Here is a 17,554-nt window from a genome sequence, read left to right as displayed (position 1 = left end):
GCTGATTGCTCGTCGCGATTTAATGACCCATTGCCCACCTGACCTGCCCACCTGACGGCGGACGTGATCGGTAAATAAATGAAGTTGCAATAAAACAAGAAAAGTATTTTGTTGTCTTATGTATTGCATTGTCCACGTTTGTTGTGAGCATTTAGGTTTTAGTGCTGTGGTTTTCCCACCTGATGATGATTGATTGTGTTGCAATCGAAACGTCGTGATTTGTTTTATTTTAATTTATTTCTAACTACGTGACTTTACCGAATGAACCAAAGAGTAAAGGTTTGAGTGGTTAAATATTGGTCTGGAGAGCCAATATGCCTAATCAACTAAGACATTTAAAAACATGTATGTGTAAAGACCAGATCCAAAATGTATCTTTGGCTCGCATCGCGATTCCAAATCGTGGATATTCACGGGGTTACATGATTTAACTGCCTCGCCTGGCATACAGGAGGTTGTGGGTTAGATCCCGACTCCGACGCCTGCTGTATATTTGGAGTTTGCACGTCTCTCTCCGTGGTCGCGTGGATTTTTCTCTGGGTCCTACGGTTTCTAACTCCACATTTAGAATCAACATCACGCGTTTAGAGTATTTGGGTGCTATAAATTTCCACGTGATAAGCCACTTCGTTGAGCTATCATTTGTGGCCAGGTCGCTTATGAAAAAGAGCTATAGAGCTCAGTGGGCCTTACCTAGAAAATAAAAAATAGCTTAGTTTACATTTTTATTTAAAGATTTCGTGACTGCAGGGATTCATATTTTTGGTTATTTCGGTAAAGTCACGTAGAAGGGAAATAATAAAATAAAAAAGATTGTTTAATATTTTTATTATTTTATTATTTCCCTTCTACGGGACTTTATTGAAAGAACCAAAAATATAGCTTAGTTTACAGTTGAGCGCCTAATTCATACCAAAACGTGTGTTCCGGTTTGTGCTTGGACACACCCCGCGCATTAACAGAACTGTTGTGTGGGCCTGACGAATGAGCAGATGCTCACATTCACGAATTACATGACCATCCGCCATCTTGTTTTTCACACGGGATTTATTAAAGTGAAATTTGGTTTTTATTTCTCCTCTCTTTCACTTCAACATTAACAGGCACTGCCAGCAGAGAGTGTGGTGTGTGTGTGTGCGTCACATTTGTTGCATGCGGCTTTATAGGTGGTGATCATTTTGATCCCAGGATCCATGCTAGAGGCTCTCGTTTTGTTATCGTGGCGCTCACGACTGCCCAACGATTGTGTGTGGCTGCCCACTATTCATTTCCTCTCCGCACCGCACCGAGAGCACTGAGCGAGATGACAGTTGCAGTTCACGAGCCAGGGTTATAAGCGCTGTAAAGGTCATTGTACGAGTGTGTGAGTGAGACTGTGCGCGTCTGAGTGAGCCGGTAAGCAAGCGTGCGCGTGTGGCTGTGTACGAGACTGTGTGTCAGTAAGCGAGTGTATGTGTGCGTGCATACGTGTGTGTAGCGGTTAGCACGCTGCGCTATGACCCAAATTCGATTCCCACTCATGGCTAACACCGGTGACGATTATCTGAACCAGTCCTGGCCTTCGACTCAGCCCCAAATGAGGACCTGGTGCGGTGTGTAAACATCGCCACTAGGGAGACAAAGGCGGCCGGGCGTGGTGCTGGCCACCCACCCCCTCGTGTGCCGTGTCGGCCTTCATAGGTGCTCACTAATAGCACTTGCCCCAACAGCCTCTTCAGGCTATATGGGGGATCTTTGTCTTTCTCTTTTTTACGTACGTGCGGGTGAGACTGTGCATGTGTGTGCGAGTACCTTGCGCGGTGCGTAAACAGCGCCACCGGGGAGACAAAGGGGGCCGGGGGTGGTGATAGCTACCCACCGCCGTGTATGCAATTCCCGCCATTATAAGTACTCACTACCATCACTTGCGTGAATATTCTGCTAGCGGCTATTGGGGGCCTTTGTGCGTACATGGCGTGGTGGTGTAGCAGTCGGCACACTCCACTGTCAACCTGGCAACCCGAGTTCGATTCCCGCTCACGACCAATAACAGTGGCGATTATTTGAACCGGTCCTGACTCTCTCATAGGTCAACTCAGCACTTGCCCCGACAGCTTGTTGAATTTCGATTTAAAGCTTTCGTGACTGCAGGGATTCATCTTCTTGGTTCTTTCGGTAAAGTCACGTAGAAGGGAAGTAATAAAATAATAAAAATAAAACATAATAAAATAATTCTCACGACGTTTCGGCCACAACACAAGCAGCCGTCCTCAGGTGAAGACCAGGTCTGTCGAGGCGACAGCGTCTAAATGAAACACCACCACGCTTGGAGCGTCTATTTAAGCTGGGTTGGAAGGGGGGGGGAAATGCGCCTTGACAAAATAATCTGCATATCAAGAGGAATTTAGCATATTTATGGGAAATGCCTGTTGACGTTTATACAGTGGAATCTTTGTGTGTGCGTGCGTGTGCGTGTGCGTGCGTGCGTGTGCGTGCGTGCGTGTGCGTGCGTGTGTGCGTGTGTGCGTGTCCGTGCCTTGTTCAGGATCTCCCCGAGCAGGCCACTCCAGGAGCCGCCGGTCCCCGGGCGGCCGTAGCTGTTGTCGGGCGCCTGGTAGACGTCGTAGGTGAAGCCCAGGTGACGCGACAGCTCCTCCAGCACGTCGACGGCAAAGCCCACGAAGCGCTTGGGCTGTCCCAGGACGTTGTCCGACATCATCACGAACGGCGGGTCCTGCTGGCAGGATGTCAGGGGGGCTAACGGCATTATGATCTTTCTCTTGGCTCTCGGTGCTTTTTGGCCCTTGGTCTGTTACAGGGTTGGCCACCCCTGATGTATAGAGAACCATAGTTCAAATCGTGCACAAATACTGTGCAGGGTGCAGTATTAGCCGCATTGTGAATATGTATTAATAATGAGATAATATATGAACGTATTAACTTATGAACTTGAAGAATCAACTATTAAAGTGTTTTAATGGCAGCATAGAAACAAACTTTTGGTGCCACATTTTTTGGTTCTTTCGGTAAAGTCACGTAGATAGAAAAATAAAAATAAAGTGAATAAAAATAAAAAATTATAAAAATGAAAAAAATTTAATAAAAAAACTAATGTAGATTGTAGCCTGGTTCTTAATCTGAGGGAGTGTACTGGCAGTCTATAATGTAGACTGTAGCCTGGTTATTAAGTTTGATGATTGTACTGGCAGTCTATAATGTAGACTGTAGCCTGGTTATTAAGTTTTGTGAGTGTACTGGCAGTCTATAATGTAGATTGTAGCAATGGTTATTAAGCTGGGTGAGTGTACTGGCAGTCTATAATGTAGACTGTAGCCTGGTTATTAACCTCAGTGAACATATTGGCTGTCTATTATGTAGACTGTAGCAATGGTTATTAAGCTGGGTGAGTGTACTGGCAGTCTATAATGTAGACTGTAGCCTGGTTATTAACCTCGGTGAGCATACTGGCTGTCTATTATGTAGACTGTAGCAATGGTTATTAAGCTGGGTGAGTGTACTGGCAGTCTATAATGTAGACTTAATCTTTGGTTCTTTCGGTAAAATAATAAAATAAAATAATGTATAATAGGTGACAATTTCGAGAGATTTCACCGCTACGTATTATTGATGAAGTGCTGCGGTAATTGACAAAGTGTTATTGCCACGAGTGCAATTTGTACTCGCTATATCTATAGATCTATTTTATTATTTTATATTAACTTGATGAACTTATCTCTCTTACTCTTGCATCCTGTCTTGTATTTCTCGTTGATGTAACTTGCTGACACACAGCCCCTACTGGACGTCTGCAAAAAAAAAAGCTTCATAGCTCAACAAATTCCATCTCGAGTATAAGTAAAGATCTGGATTCTGAGATGTAATCTCCCTCGCCTGGTATGAAGGAGGCCGCGGGTTCGATCCCGACCCTGACTCCGGTATATTTCCACGTGATAAGCCGCTTTGTTGAGCTATCATTTGTGGCCAGGTCACTTCTGAAAAAGAGCTACATAAATTTCGATTTAAAGCTTTCGTGACTGCAGGGATTCATCTTCTTGGTTCTTTCGGTAAAGTCACGTAGAATGGAAATAATACAATAATAAAATAATAACAAATAACAAATAAAAACATAATAAAATTATTCTCATGGAGAACAGGTGGAGAACAGGTCTGTCGAGAAGACTCTGTCTTCTCGACAGACCTGTTCTTCTCGACAGACCTGTTCTCCACCTGAGGACGGCTGCTTGCGTTGTGGCCGAAACGTCGTGAGAATTATTTTATTATGTGTTTATTTATTAGTCATTTTTATTTTATTATTTCCATTCTACGTGACTTTACCGAAAGAACCAAGAAGATGAGCTACATAGCTCGGTGGGCCTTACCTGGTAACAATTTAAAATAGTTTATGGTTTTACGTTTAGTCTACCACATTTGCTCACCAGTACTGTAACCACTCTGAGGGTGACTCCCTTGAGGTTGTTCTCCAGGAGCCGGTCTCTCAAGGTTCCGTTGAGTCCGTTCTTTGGGTCCCAAAGCGCGAGCTGTTCATAGCAGACGGCGTGATTTATGGCGTCGGCAGAGTGGGCAAAAAAAAATCGAGATTTCACCGTAGTTCCCGCCGTCAAACAACACACAAAAGCTTTGGCTTATCGTTGGCAGAATGTAATCGGGTGGCCGTTCGTTGTAAGGCACGTGGATGTTTTTATTTCATTTTATAACAAAACATTTTTTCTTCTCAAAATAAGAAAAACGGGGACAATAAAAGCAATTTATGAAAAGAGCTGTCGTGCACATAAACTGGTTGGCCGAGCCGCGACCACCATAATACGTTCTGTACGTGCTACAGGCCGGGAATAAGAACCTTATCTATGTGGGTATGTTGAACTTCTTTCGCACCGTACGTAGCCAAAGGTGCCGGGGAAAGACAACAAACTAAACAATGTAGACCTCAACTTGTAAATCCGTATCAAATCGTAGATACAGTGACTCATTACATCTAAATAATTAAGGCATTTTTTTTACAATTACGGAAAAAAAACATTTTTATTCAGCAGTGAAATTGACCCTTTTGTGCAAACCGAGGATAACATCACATGATCGACCGCCTTTCGATACAATGTGAATTCCCGTGGCGTCTACATTCGGCCGTATCTCAACCACACCGCAGACACGGTGTGTAGGAGGAGGAAGCGGCGCGGTCGTTCGTGGCCTCAACTGTGCACCCGGTGACCCCCGAGTTAGAATTCCGGTCACGGCTAGCATCTGTGACGAGCGATAAATGAGCCGGTTCCTGGCTCTCTCCCGTTTCTGCTTCAGCAACCCGCAATGACCAAAGTGGTGAAGTATGATCGAAAGCCCCCATGGCTGACGGTGGCATTCAGATGCCTTCATCTAGCGATGGACTGCGTGTGCTCTAAATGTATTGTGTACACACGTGCAAGGCTATACATGATCAAAAATTAAGTGGTTTTTAAATTGAAAATAAATCTAATTTCATAACAATCGCAATGTAATTGAATTATTTAATGCATGTTAGATGTGATGACTCACGTTGAGGGAGAAACAAGGGCGTTTTAGTGTGATGGTGCGCAATAAACGTTTGACTGCCCTACATTTCATTAACATAATAATAATAATAACAATGCCAATGATTTACCTAAGAAAGCCTCATGGAATGTTGAGACTGTTCCTCAAGGGTCTTGCATTTGGATTGTTTGCAGATGATTGTGATTCAGCGAATTATGTAAGTTTTAAGGATGTTCCTCCAATTCCCGCACCACCGATTAGAGTAGGCCAAAAAAAACTGAACTGGATCTCCCTCTAGTGTATGTGTGTTGAACTTCTTTCGCACCATACTTAGCCATCCGTGCTAATCAGAGGTGCGGGGGGGGGGGGACAACAAACTAAACACAAAAATCAGTTTCGTAGAAATGAGCTTTCAATGTAGATTTAAAAGTGCATAGCTCCAGTGGCTTCCTAATATTCAAAGGAAGAGCGTTCCAGACGGCCGCAGTGGCGTGAGCGAGCGAATGCGGGGAAGTGCGTGTGCGATGGTGACTTGGTGAGGCAAATGCAAATGGCCACGTACGGTGGCGAGAGAAGTCCCACATACATACAGAAGAGTTATATGGCTGAAATGTGCCTGCCTACGCTTACGACTAGATCGATCCAAAAGCAAAACTTTTATGAAAGTGGGCCAGCGGAAATTATTGCATGCAGCATGATTCGTTTCGCTCATGAGGCAGCCTCAGCCAGAATTCTGAACTCCTTTAAATGAGAATAACAAACGTTCAGCTCGTAACGCGCACGGCATCGATCGACTCGGAGGCACGGGAAAGCAAGGACAAAAGTGGGAAGACAGCCGGGCGATGAGCCGGCGCCAACAATTGCCCAGGGTCTACGGACCCCTACGAAGATGAGTCTTCGGCCAATTAATGAGTGCAGAGGAAATCCGGAGGACCCAGAGAAAACCCACACAAATGAATAACCCAACCGGCAATTGGATACCCATTGTAATTAATATGTATTCATTAATCCCCCCCCTCCCCCAGCTGAAGGGCTCACAAGTGACGTCATCACATCTATCCCTCTACGGAACGAAACGGGAGGATTTCTCCACAAATCTGGCTGACGCCTGATGATGCCGGTTGTAATTACTGACGAAACGTCGTGCTCAGATTATAAATGTTGTGGCTTGGCTCTCAAACACACCGGCGTGCTGTACTAGTGACGAATTGTCCACGTTCTGTTTACGTGACAAACATTACTAGTTGCCTGTGTCGGGTGGTGGCGGGTTTAACGACACATTTATATTTTACGCGATCTAACAAAAAAAAAACCTGTGTTATGGATGATATTATTGCGAAAGCCTGCGAGGTGTTAAATGTCGTCAAACTCCCTTCCCGTCGGCGTTGAGCTGTCATAACCCTGGCTCGTCACAAGACGGCAGTGCGGCAAGATGCGGACTCCACCTCTGCGATCTTGCTTGGGATAGACCGGTGGTGGGTCGGCCAAACAAAAATAACAAAGTTGGAGCCATTTTTTTTTTATTCAGTAAAAAAAACCCCTCAATACAGGGTGCATCAGAAAATTGTTTTTAACACTTGTGAGAATTTGCAACAACGCCACGAGAAATGTGCCCCCCGGGCTCTGGTTACCGACCCCTGGGATAGAGCGTTGCCCCCTCACACGTGTGGGGTTTGCCTCCGGGTGCTCTGTTCTTCCACATGTAAACACTCCTTCACTGGCCAGTAACGCCTTAACATATGGAGAGGACTCCAGAGCTTCGGGTGGGGGGGGGGGGTGGAATTTGGCGGTGGCACACCGCGTGGCAAATCGTTTTTACCGCTTGCGAGGGGCGAACTTGCCCAGCAGTTCGTAGCACCCCCCCCCCAAACTTGCACTCATTACAGAAAGCACCTGCATGGGAAAAAACAACTAAATAACAATGTCCGAGTTAATTGTCGCGGTACCCCTAGCACTCGCTTCGTTACGTCTGTCGACCCCCCCCCCCCAGCCCGACCATGAGTGTGCGTGTTCATGGCGGCGATTGCGAGCGCTCATTACCCGGCGCACGGTTTTCTCCTGGCCGCCGTCGGCGTAGCTGGTGCCCAGGACCTCGAACTGCACGTGGGGGTTCACGCCGAGCTCATTAAACTGGAGCTCTCCCGTCAGCCCCCACACGCGCCCCTGCCAAACCCCCGCGGACACAAAGACAAAGGGTCACCCGTGTAGCCTTAACAGACTGTAGGGGGCAAGTGTTGTTAGCGAGCACATATGCAGGGACACACGCACGCACGGAGACTGGTAGATGCGCGTGCAGCAAATGCACACGCGGGTGAATGCAGATACAGCCAAGGATACACAGATAAAGACATAGATCCTCCGTGGAGCCTTAACAGACTGTCGGGGGCAAGTGTTGTTAGCGAGCACCTGTGAAGAGGCACACTCATGCACGCACAGACGCACGCAGATACACACGCAGGTGAATGCAAATAGAGCCAATGATGCACGTAGATACACAGAGAAAGACAAAGATCCCCCGTGGAGCCTTAACAGAATGTCAGGGGCAAGTGCTGTTAGCGAGCACCTATGAAGGGACACACGCACGCAAAGACGCACGCAGATAAATGCAGATACAGCCAAAGATGCACGTAGATACACAGAGAAAGACACAGATCCCCCATATACCCTTAACATCCTGTTGGAGCAAGTGCTGTTAGCGAGCACCTATGAAGGCCGGCACAGCGCACGGAGAGGGGTGGGGTTGGCATGTCTGTGCTTGTGCCATCACCTTGCGGAGAATGGTAGCGCAGTGGCTAGCGCATTGTGCTACGAACCCGGCGATCTGAGTTCAATTCCCGCTCATGACGCGAACAGTTGTGAATATCTGAACTGGGTTTGGGGCCTCCCGAAGATCTACTCAGCCTTAAATCAGTACCCGGCCGTGGTGCTGGCCACCCGTCCCCTCGTGTGGCATACTGGCCTTCATAGGTGCTACTCGCTATAACAGCACTTGCCCCAACAGTCTGTTCAAGGCTATATGGGGGATCTTTGTCATTGTCTTGCCATCACCTTGCCGCCACGGTCGGCGCGACACCGAAGTCAGCGCGCCACCGCGAGGGCCCTACCTGGCGGATGACGTCCAGCATGGAGTGTCCGCCGTTCCAGGGCTTGGTCCAGCGCTTGAGGCAGCTCAGGCTGGCCATGCTGTGCCACTTGCGGTCCTCCAGCTTCTGGTGGAAGGCGGTGGTCAGCAGCACCACGCTGTCGTAGATGTACAGGCTGCTCACCTGCACACACGCACGCACGTAAGCATGCGCGCACGCACACACATGCACGTACGTAAGCATGCGCGCACGCACACACATGCACGTACGTAAGCATGCGCGCACGCACACACATGCACGCACGTAAGCATGCGCGCACGCACACACATGCACGTACGGACAGACACTACCGTGAATACAAGGTGGTTCAATCTTAATTTTAGAACTTTCGTGACTGCAGGAATTATTATTTGTTTCTTTCGGTTAAGTCACGTCTAAAGATAAAATAATAAATTAAATTAAATAATAGAATACGACGTTTCGATTGCAACACAAGCAATCATCATCAGGTATAATGAAATAGCGACATAAAATCTAACCAGAAAACTATAGACAGACATATTAGCAGACAGATATCACCAAGATACATAGCGAGAGCAACACAGGTAACAGAGAGGGGTGATCGTCTCTGTGTGGTGGCCTTAAATAGACAGAGGGGGGGCGGAGGCAGAGAGAGGGAGGAGGGTTAGAGAAAAAATTAGCATATCAATGAGTGGTCAACAGACGTGGTGCTGCGAATGCGATGGCACGGCAAGCAAGCCTGAAAATCAGGAGAAGGACACACTGTGTTGTATTACATTACATTTCGATATTTTACTAGGTCATTTAATTTTAGTGTGTCCTTCTCCTGATTTTCAGGCTTGCTTGCCGTGCCATCGCATTCGCAGCACCACGTCTGTTGACCACTCATTGATATGCTAATTTTTTCTCTAACCCTCCTCCCTCTCTCTGCCTCCGCCCCCCCCTCTGTCTATTTAAGGCCACCACACAGAGACGATCACCCCTCTCTGTTACCTGTGTTGCTCTCGCTATGTATCTTGGTGATATCTGTCTGATAATATGTCTGTCTATAGTTTTCTGGTTAGATTTTATGTCGCTATTTCATTATACCTGATGATGATTGCTTGTGTTGCAATCGAAACGTCGTATTCTATTATTTAATTTAATTTATTATTTTATCTTTAGACGTGACTTAACCGAAAGAAACAAATAATACAAGGTGGAACAACATGCGAGTGCAAAGAATCACGTACAATAACGAATACTACACATATCCCTATAGAACACACATAACCACATGCTAACAGAAATATAAACCTTACAACCACACAGAAATCACACGTAAATTTAGACAGACTGATATATATGCACACACAAATTAAGTAGAACTCATACATAAACAACCCATATAAATAGTGTCGTGTTCTTCGTAGTTGCATGCATTCCATACAATTGATATATCTAATTGCAGAAGTGTTACGTGTGGCTGTATGTGGATATATGTGCTTTGTGTAATATTAATTATCTCACTACCAAGTGGTGAGATGTTATTTCTCGTCTGGTATGCAGAGGAAATCGTTGGTTCGATCCCGACCCTGACGCCTGCTGTATATTTGTAGTTTGCGTGTCTCTCTCTCCCCGTGGTCGTGTGGATTTTTCTCCGGGTCCTCTGGTTCCCCCCCCCCCCCCCACATTTAGAATCAACGTCACGCGTTCAGAGTGTTTAGCTGCTTATAAATTCACACGCGATGACAGGCCACTTTGTTGAGCTACCATTTGTGGCCAGATCACTTCTGACCTCACCTGGTAAAATCAAATAAAATAGTTTAGCTTTACTTTGACCCCCCAGGCGAGGGTTGGCCACATTTACAATCAACATCATGCTTTTGGAGTATTTGGCTACTGCTATTAATCATCACGTGATGATGAGCCACTTCGTTGAGCTATTATTTGTGGTCGCCAGGTCGTTTCTGAAAAAGAGCTACATAGCTCAGTGGGCCTTACCTGGTAAAATAAAAATAATGGATTAGTTAATTAGTTTAAAAAGTAGTTTAAATAATGCCCTTTAGCCGGTGGGACTCTTTTTCTCTCACGAGAGGCCTTCATCGGCATGTGGGGTAAATTCAATCAACGAGTTTGTGGCGTGTGGGAGAAAACTGGAGTATGTATAAATAAATAAATACATAACAACACCCCAATGAGAGAAAGGAAATCATGGTGTCCACACTTAAAATTCAACAAGCTACCGCTGAATTTCGATTTAAAGCTTTCGTGACTGCAGGGATTCATCTTCTTGGTTCTTTCAGTAAAGTCACCTAGAAGGGAAATAATAAAATAATAAAAATAAAACATAATAAAATAAAATAATTCTCACGACGTTTCGGCCACAACGCAAGCAGCCGTCCTCAGGTGAAGAACAGGTCTGTCGGAAAGACAGCGTCTGAATGAACACCACCATGCTTGGCAGCGTATATTTAAGCTGTCCCACCATTGCCTAGTCACCTCGCAGCCCGTGCCTACCCAAGCAGCCTGGCCATCCACTCACTGCTTGTGAAGTGACTCGAACGACGAACTACTAGGAACCAGCTTTTATTAGCACACAGTAACAATACTAGGCCCTGGCTTCCTGCTTGATCTTAAAGCTCGTCCCTTCTCTCAAACGTCACCTCAACCTTGTGCTCTGCTCTTTTATATCATTCGAACACCCCCCCCTCCCCCTTAATGTTTTTCCCCTGGCCAATCCCTGTCCTTCCCTTCTAACGGATCCCAACCGTCGCCTCTGGGTTCCACTTTGCTTCCCACCTATAAAATAAAATAAATGAAAACAACTGAATTAAATCACGACGTTTCGGGCGCAACACAAACGTCCTTTTGCAGGTGGGGACAACGTAGCGAAAGCACAACCGCCCGAAACGTCGTGATTTAATTTAGTTGTTTTCATTTATTTTATTTTTTACCTACGTGACTTTACCGAAACAACCAAAAAGTATGAATCCTTGCAGTCACGAAAGCTTCAAATCTAGAATTCCCGCCTATTCTCGTTCAAAACATTTTCCTCCAATCACAGCAAAAAGCCTCTCTTTCCGCAAATCGGAGATCCTTCGGCATACTTTTGAATAACCGTTAGGCTGCACATTGGCTTGGGGTGAGTGTTTGTTAATTTCGGTCATTACACTTGCACTCCACCAAGTCTGCATGGAGCCAAGGAAACTCAAGTTCCACTGTCGCGTCGCTCTCCCTGGCACTGCGGACGTCTCCATGTATTTTAGTCAATTCAATTTGGATGCCTCTTCGGGCCGGTGTCCAGATTGCCTGGGCCAAATTTCACTTTTATGAATTTCTAATGTAATAATTGCTGCGGGATTGAGGACATACATCATCGCACGTGTTGGATCTGAAAATATGGTCAGTTGGTGAGATGACATTTAATTAAAAGATGTATTTCTCGTACAACGATAAAGATTTAACGTTGTTTTTAATTTGTCAGCAATGTGGGTTTTCATCTTCTACTCACGGGTAATTCTGGGACAGTCTTACTTGGAATGAGTGTTTTTGGGAGAGTATTGTCCAAAACTCAAGTGGCTACTTTAGTAACTTGAAAGATTAAAGAAATGGCAAGATTTTTTTTTAATAAACTCCTTTTTTTTGTTACCAAAGACGCTCTTGCAATTCTCACCTGGCTAAATAGACTCGAATTGACTTGAACTCCGATTTAAAGCTTTCGTGACTGCAGGGATTCATCTTCTTGGTTCCTTCGGTAAAGTCACGTAGAAGGGAAATAATGATGAGCTCATTCAGACGCTGTCTTTCCGACAGACCTGTTCTTCACCTGAGGACGGCTGCTTACGTTGTGGCCGAAACGTCGTGAGAATTGTATTTTATTATGTTTTATTTTTATTATTTTATTATTTCCCTTCTACGTGACTTTACCGAAAGAACCAAGAAGATGACTTGAACTCCGTTTGTCTTTCAATTGGAGTTATAGACAGGCCACAGTGCTCTCCAGATCATTCGAGTTGATCTGGTGCAATTGAGACCAACTATTGAACTCCTCAATCCTGATGTGACAGGCCACATTCAGAGTGATTTAGTTGCCAGCATTAAAGAAATACAGGGTGGTCCATAAGTAACAACCTGATTTGAAATCGCGGTATTTTGTGTTAAAAAAATGTTTTTCTTTTTATTGCAGAAATAAAGAAGCATGAAAGTTTATGATGAACCGATAGACACCTTAGCAGCGTGAGAGAATAGTTGAAATTTACTTCAGAAACAATTGTTCAATTATTTTAAACTTTTAAGACCCGAATGGCTCCAACTCCGCACCGTATTCGGGCGTTGATTTCCCGACTTCAGGAATCAAGAACAACGGCGGATGAAAAGCGTCGTGTTGGCAGACCTCGAAGCGGTCGATCTTCAACTTCTATCAAGCAAGGGAGGGAGAGCGTCAATAAAAAAAGAACCCGAAACATCAACGAGGAAATGCTGTGCCGCTCAATTTGGGGATCGCACGACGGCGAATCTTGGCACAGGACTCAGCTGGTGGAAGAATTGCAGTCCAGAAATTATCAAAGTCGCCCAGAGTGCTCCTCTGCTTTCATTGAACTTGCAGACTTAGACGATTGCTTTCATTACTAATTTAATGACGTCAGATGAAGCTAAATTTCACCTTTAGCGCCTTCGTCAACAAATCTAATTGCAGGTTCTGGGGTTTATGCGTAATTATACTGGATCTCCACGATTAAATAATTTTCTATCATTTAGATAGTTTCTGTTTTTATGTCATTTTTGCAAAACCTATTGGCAAAACAAATCAGGTGGTTACTTATGTCACCTGTGTGATGAGCTACACATAACCATACACAAAGATCCACCTACGAAGGCCGGTACCGCAAGCAAGAAGGTAGGTGGTCAGGCCCATGCCCGGCTACCTTTGTCTCCCCAGAGCTGATGTTTACACATTGAACCATGTACTCATTTGAGGTTGAGTCGATCTATGGGAGGCCCAGGACGGGCTCAAGATATTCATCAGTGGTGTTGGCCGTGAGCGGGAAGTGAACTTGGGTCGCTGGGTTCGTAGCGCAGCAAGCTAACCGCCGTGACTCCCACTCCCCACAAACATATATTTTAAAATATCCCCCGTGTAGCCTTAACAGACTGTAGGAGCAAGTGCTGTTAGCGAGCACCTATAAAGGCCGGCACGCCACACGAGGGGGTGGGTAGCCAACACCACGCCCGGCCGCCTTTGTCTCCCTAGTGGTGATGTTTACTACACACCGCACCAGGTACTCATTTGAGGTTGAGTCAACCTAGGGGAGGCCCAGGACCGGTTCAGATAATCGTCACTGGTGTTTGCCGTGAGCGGGAAGCAAACCCGGGTCGCCAGGTTCGTAGCGCAGCGCGCTAACCGCTACACTACCGTTCCCCAACCACACAGACACACCACAGACACACCACAGACACAGCACAGACACACCACAGACACACCACAGACTACATGACTTGACAACGCAGACACAGAGACAAGCACATTCACAAATAATTCAAGTGGGATGTTGAGAGATGGGCAAAGTGCTATAAATTTTACTTCGCGTGGCACGGGATTTGATGCAGTCCTTACAGTAAATAATAGAAATAATTGGCATCACCCTATTTATATATATCTTGAAAGAGTGTTTCAATGAAAAATAACCTTCGGTTGGATTGAAATGGGGGGGGGGGGGAAACACACTTTACATAATGGATTTCGAGAACATTTGCAAATGGGATTGTATTTGAAGATGCGGGGAGACTGAAACAATGCGGCAACGAAAACACAAACGTGGGCTGTGCGTTTGCAAGGAGATGCAGACGAGGGTGCATGCTGATGTGCTTGGAAATCAGCCATCTCTGCACTTCCATAGCGCAAAGAAAGATTGCACCTTCATGCGTGCGTGCGTGGGTGTGTACGTGTTGACAAAGATCCCCTCTATAGCCTCAACAGACTTTCTCGGGCAAGTGCTGTTCGACTTGACAATTCAAGTTCTAGACAAGCAGAGTGCACTCCAGATGATTGGAGTTGACCCATCCATTGACACCAGTTATTTAATGGTGCCTGTTCTATCTGTGTGCGGGAGCGGCGGTGCAGCGGTTAGCGCACTGCGCTACGAACCCGGCGACCCCAGGTTTAGCCAGTGTTCATACTAACTTGAATGTGTCTCTGTTGTGTTGGTGGCAGACACGTGCTTTACCTGGGGGGACATGTGGCTGACCTGGGAGGTAACACGTGACTCACCTGGGGGGGAGGGTGGGTAACTCGTGGCCCACCTGGGGGGGTGGGTAACACGTGGTTCACCTGGGGGGGGTAACACGTGGCTTACCTGGTGTGGTGGGTAACACGTGGCTCACCTCAGGGGTCATGTAGGCGGGGTCCTGGGGGTCGCAGAGCGCCGGCGAGACGTGGTGCCCGTCGCGCTCGCACCTGTGCGCCGGGTCGCGCGGTGCGGGGAACACCTGGCGCAGCACGGTGAGGCGGCCGACGGAGACGCGCGCCAGCTCCTGCACCTCCACCAGGCTCACCTCCTGTGTGGACCGTCACGTGCACTCCGGTTATCCCTGTGGCAGCAGCGGCTTTTGGCTGGCGATCGAACAAAGACGGAGGTCGCCGCATCGCGCACTTTCAGATGCGCTTCCGCGGCCGTCTGGAACGCTCTTCCTTCTGATATTAGTAAGCCACCGGAGCTGCGCACCTTTAAATCGTGTAGATTGAAAAACTCATTTCTTTAGAACTGCTTTTTGTGTTTAGATTATCGTCCTTCCCCTGCACCTCAGATTTAGCACGGTTGGTTACGTATGGTGCGAAAGAAGTTCAATGTACACACATACATAACGCAGGTAAGATGAATCATACTGACTGTTAATTAAAGTAAGTGCGCCTCGGTGGGACGTATCATGGCTAGAAGGGACGATGGCCATTGGTCATGAACAGTGACGGAGTTGTAGCCGAGGGACGGCACCCGATAGTGCGTCCACCTAGGAGATGGAGCGACGAAATCGACTCGCCTACAGATGCTAAGCAGAACTATGAGATGACTTAGGGAAGCCTGCATCCAGCAGTGGATTGATCATGGCCGATTATGTCGATGTCACAAATAGTAACATAGCCATAATTAATGCACCCAGACCAGGAATTAAATTAAAGGATATCGATACGGTGGATATCATTTCACAAGCAGAAAATAATTAAAACACAATGTGTACTACTCGTTCAATAACCACAAATTAAAGATTTGGCTTTTCCAATTAAACAGCAACATTACGCAAAGCGGAAAGATCGCAGAGCACAATTACATTTCCCTCCGCAAAGTGTGGACGTTTAATAGACATCTTAGTCGACTAAACATTTCTCCTCCCTTTGCCTCTATTTCGTCTCTGCACTTGCGCGCGCTCGCTCGTAAACGACAGGACGGTGGTGGTGGTGGTGGCGGACATCGACGACGCGCCAGCAACACGTGGTCATCCGACCGAGCGAGCCGCGTCAAAATGGACCCCCCTCGATAAAAATGATCGCAACTCCCGGCCAACAGTCGTGTAATTGTCACCGGGACGATGTCCGGGCCGACGACGACGCGGCGGATTGCGGCGGCGTCGTCGTCGTTGTGCCGCGGGCACCGGCGAGGCCGGGGGGCCGTCGCCCGCCAGCGGTGACGCGGGGCGGCCAAGGGGATGGCAGTGCGGATTATCACTGGTCAACACACTTTTTCTGGCATAAGGTATTCCAACGGTTTTAATGTCATTTTGGGGTGCTGATTCCAAATCTGGCATCAGTTTTTGTCTATTACATCAGGTTTTTTTTTAGATATCAAATATTGCATTTTCAATAAAAACTGCGGAAGAAAAATATTAAATAAATGTGGATATCTACATAAAATGATACTATAAACACACTATCCTAAAAATACAGCACCATATTTTAACACTAAAGCAGTCACTGACTGGCAACAACTTGTGATCATAAGTGACAGAGTTAATTTCGGGCAAAATTAATGAAAATGGGGTATGCCGATAGCATAAAATGAGATGTGATAGAACAAATCTGAGATCAGATTTGGAATCAGCACCCTGAAATGAGTCTAAAACAGCTGCAAAAGTCCAGGCAAGACATTTTTTTTTTTGTTGACCAGTGTTATCGACGGGCTTATTTGAGCGCCTCATCGACCCCCACTGTTAGGAGCAATGATTTCTATCCCCCCCCTCCTCCTGCCTTCTAAACCAACGGGGGGTGAAGGGATTGGGGTACAATGCACAAACGCGAGGGGCTCCCGGTCGCAACATGTTTGCCCGTCATGACCCCCTCCTACCTCGCTCCCAAAGATCTTCGCAAACTTGCGCAACGCGGGCATGGGCGTTGAGGGATTTGCGCCGTGAAAAAAAATAATAATAATAAAATAATTACCGTTGGCCGAAAACACGCCAAAGGCAGAAATTAGTTTTTGATTGATTTCGAGTTGCTGGGCTTTCCGATTATTTTGCGCGCCATCTGGCCAATCGTGCGATACTGTGATTGAGGGGCCCTCCGAGTGCCGCTTGCTACTTGGCCTGGCCATGCCTGTGTGCCTGGGTGCGTGCCCTGTGTGCGTGGGATGCACGTTTGCATGCACTTCCCGATGTACTTCTCTTTTATAACTCGAAGGCCAGCTGAGCGTAGATTGGACGCGGATTTCAAGACGGAAGAGCGCCCGATTGTGGGCTCACCTGGTGCTTGGAATTGGAACTTTGCGAGTGCTTTTATGAACTGGACATCGGATCAGTGAACATTCTAGCAAATACCACCACGGCTGGGTTTCCAATTCCCATTCCCTTATCAGTATTTTCCATTTATTCGCGCAAAAAGATCAATGGAACTCATACAAATGTATACGTCCTTCCAACAACAAACTTGGTCTTCTTGCAAAAACAGTAAAATACCAAATATATCCGTTTTTTTTTTCTTC

General features: G+C 46.5%; 1 protein-coding gene across 4 annotated transcripts in view; it reads right to left on the bottom strand.

Annotated features, from left to right (window-relative positions):
• LOC144946475 (glutamate receptor ionotropic, delta-2-like) overlaps positions 1-17,554 on the bottom strand; it is a 254,330-nt gene that overhangs the window by 24,555 nt on the left and 212,221 nt on the right. For 3 of the 4 annotated variants that reach the window (XM_078875379.1, XM_078875376.1, XM_078875378.1), the window contains exons 6-10: positions 14,970-15,143; positions 8,607-8,768; positions 7,543-7,665; positions 4,416-4,517; positions 2,516-2,716 (exon numbers count right to left, since the gene is read on the bottom strand). In XM_078875379.1, the coding sequence (XP_078731505.1) occupies positions 2,516-2,716; positions 4,416-4,517; positions 7,543-7,665; positions 8,607-8,768; positions 14,970-15,143 (762 nt within the window). The remainder of the gene's footprint in view (positions 1-2,515; positions 2,717-4,415; positions 4,518-7,542; positions 7,666-8,606; positions 8,769-14,969; positions 15,144-17,554) is intronic. The other variant, XM_078875377.1, reaches the window with a different exon arrangement.

Source organism: Lampetra fluviatilis, chromosome 41, assembly GCF_964198595.1.
Source record: "Lampetra fluviatilis chromosome 41, kcLamFluv1.1, whole genome shotgun sequence".
NCBI classification, from domain to species: Eukaryota; Metazoa; Chordata; class Hyperoartia; order Petromyzontiformes; family Petromyzontidae; genus Lampetra; species Lampetra fluviatilis.
Note: the sequence above shows the minus strand (reverse complement) of the source record. Positions and strands in the feature narration are given on the sequence as shown.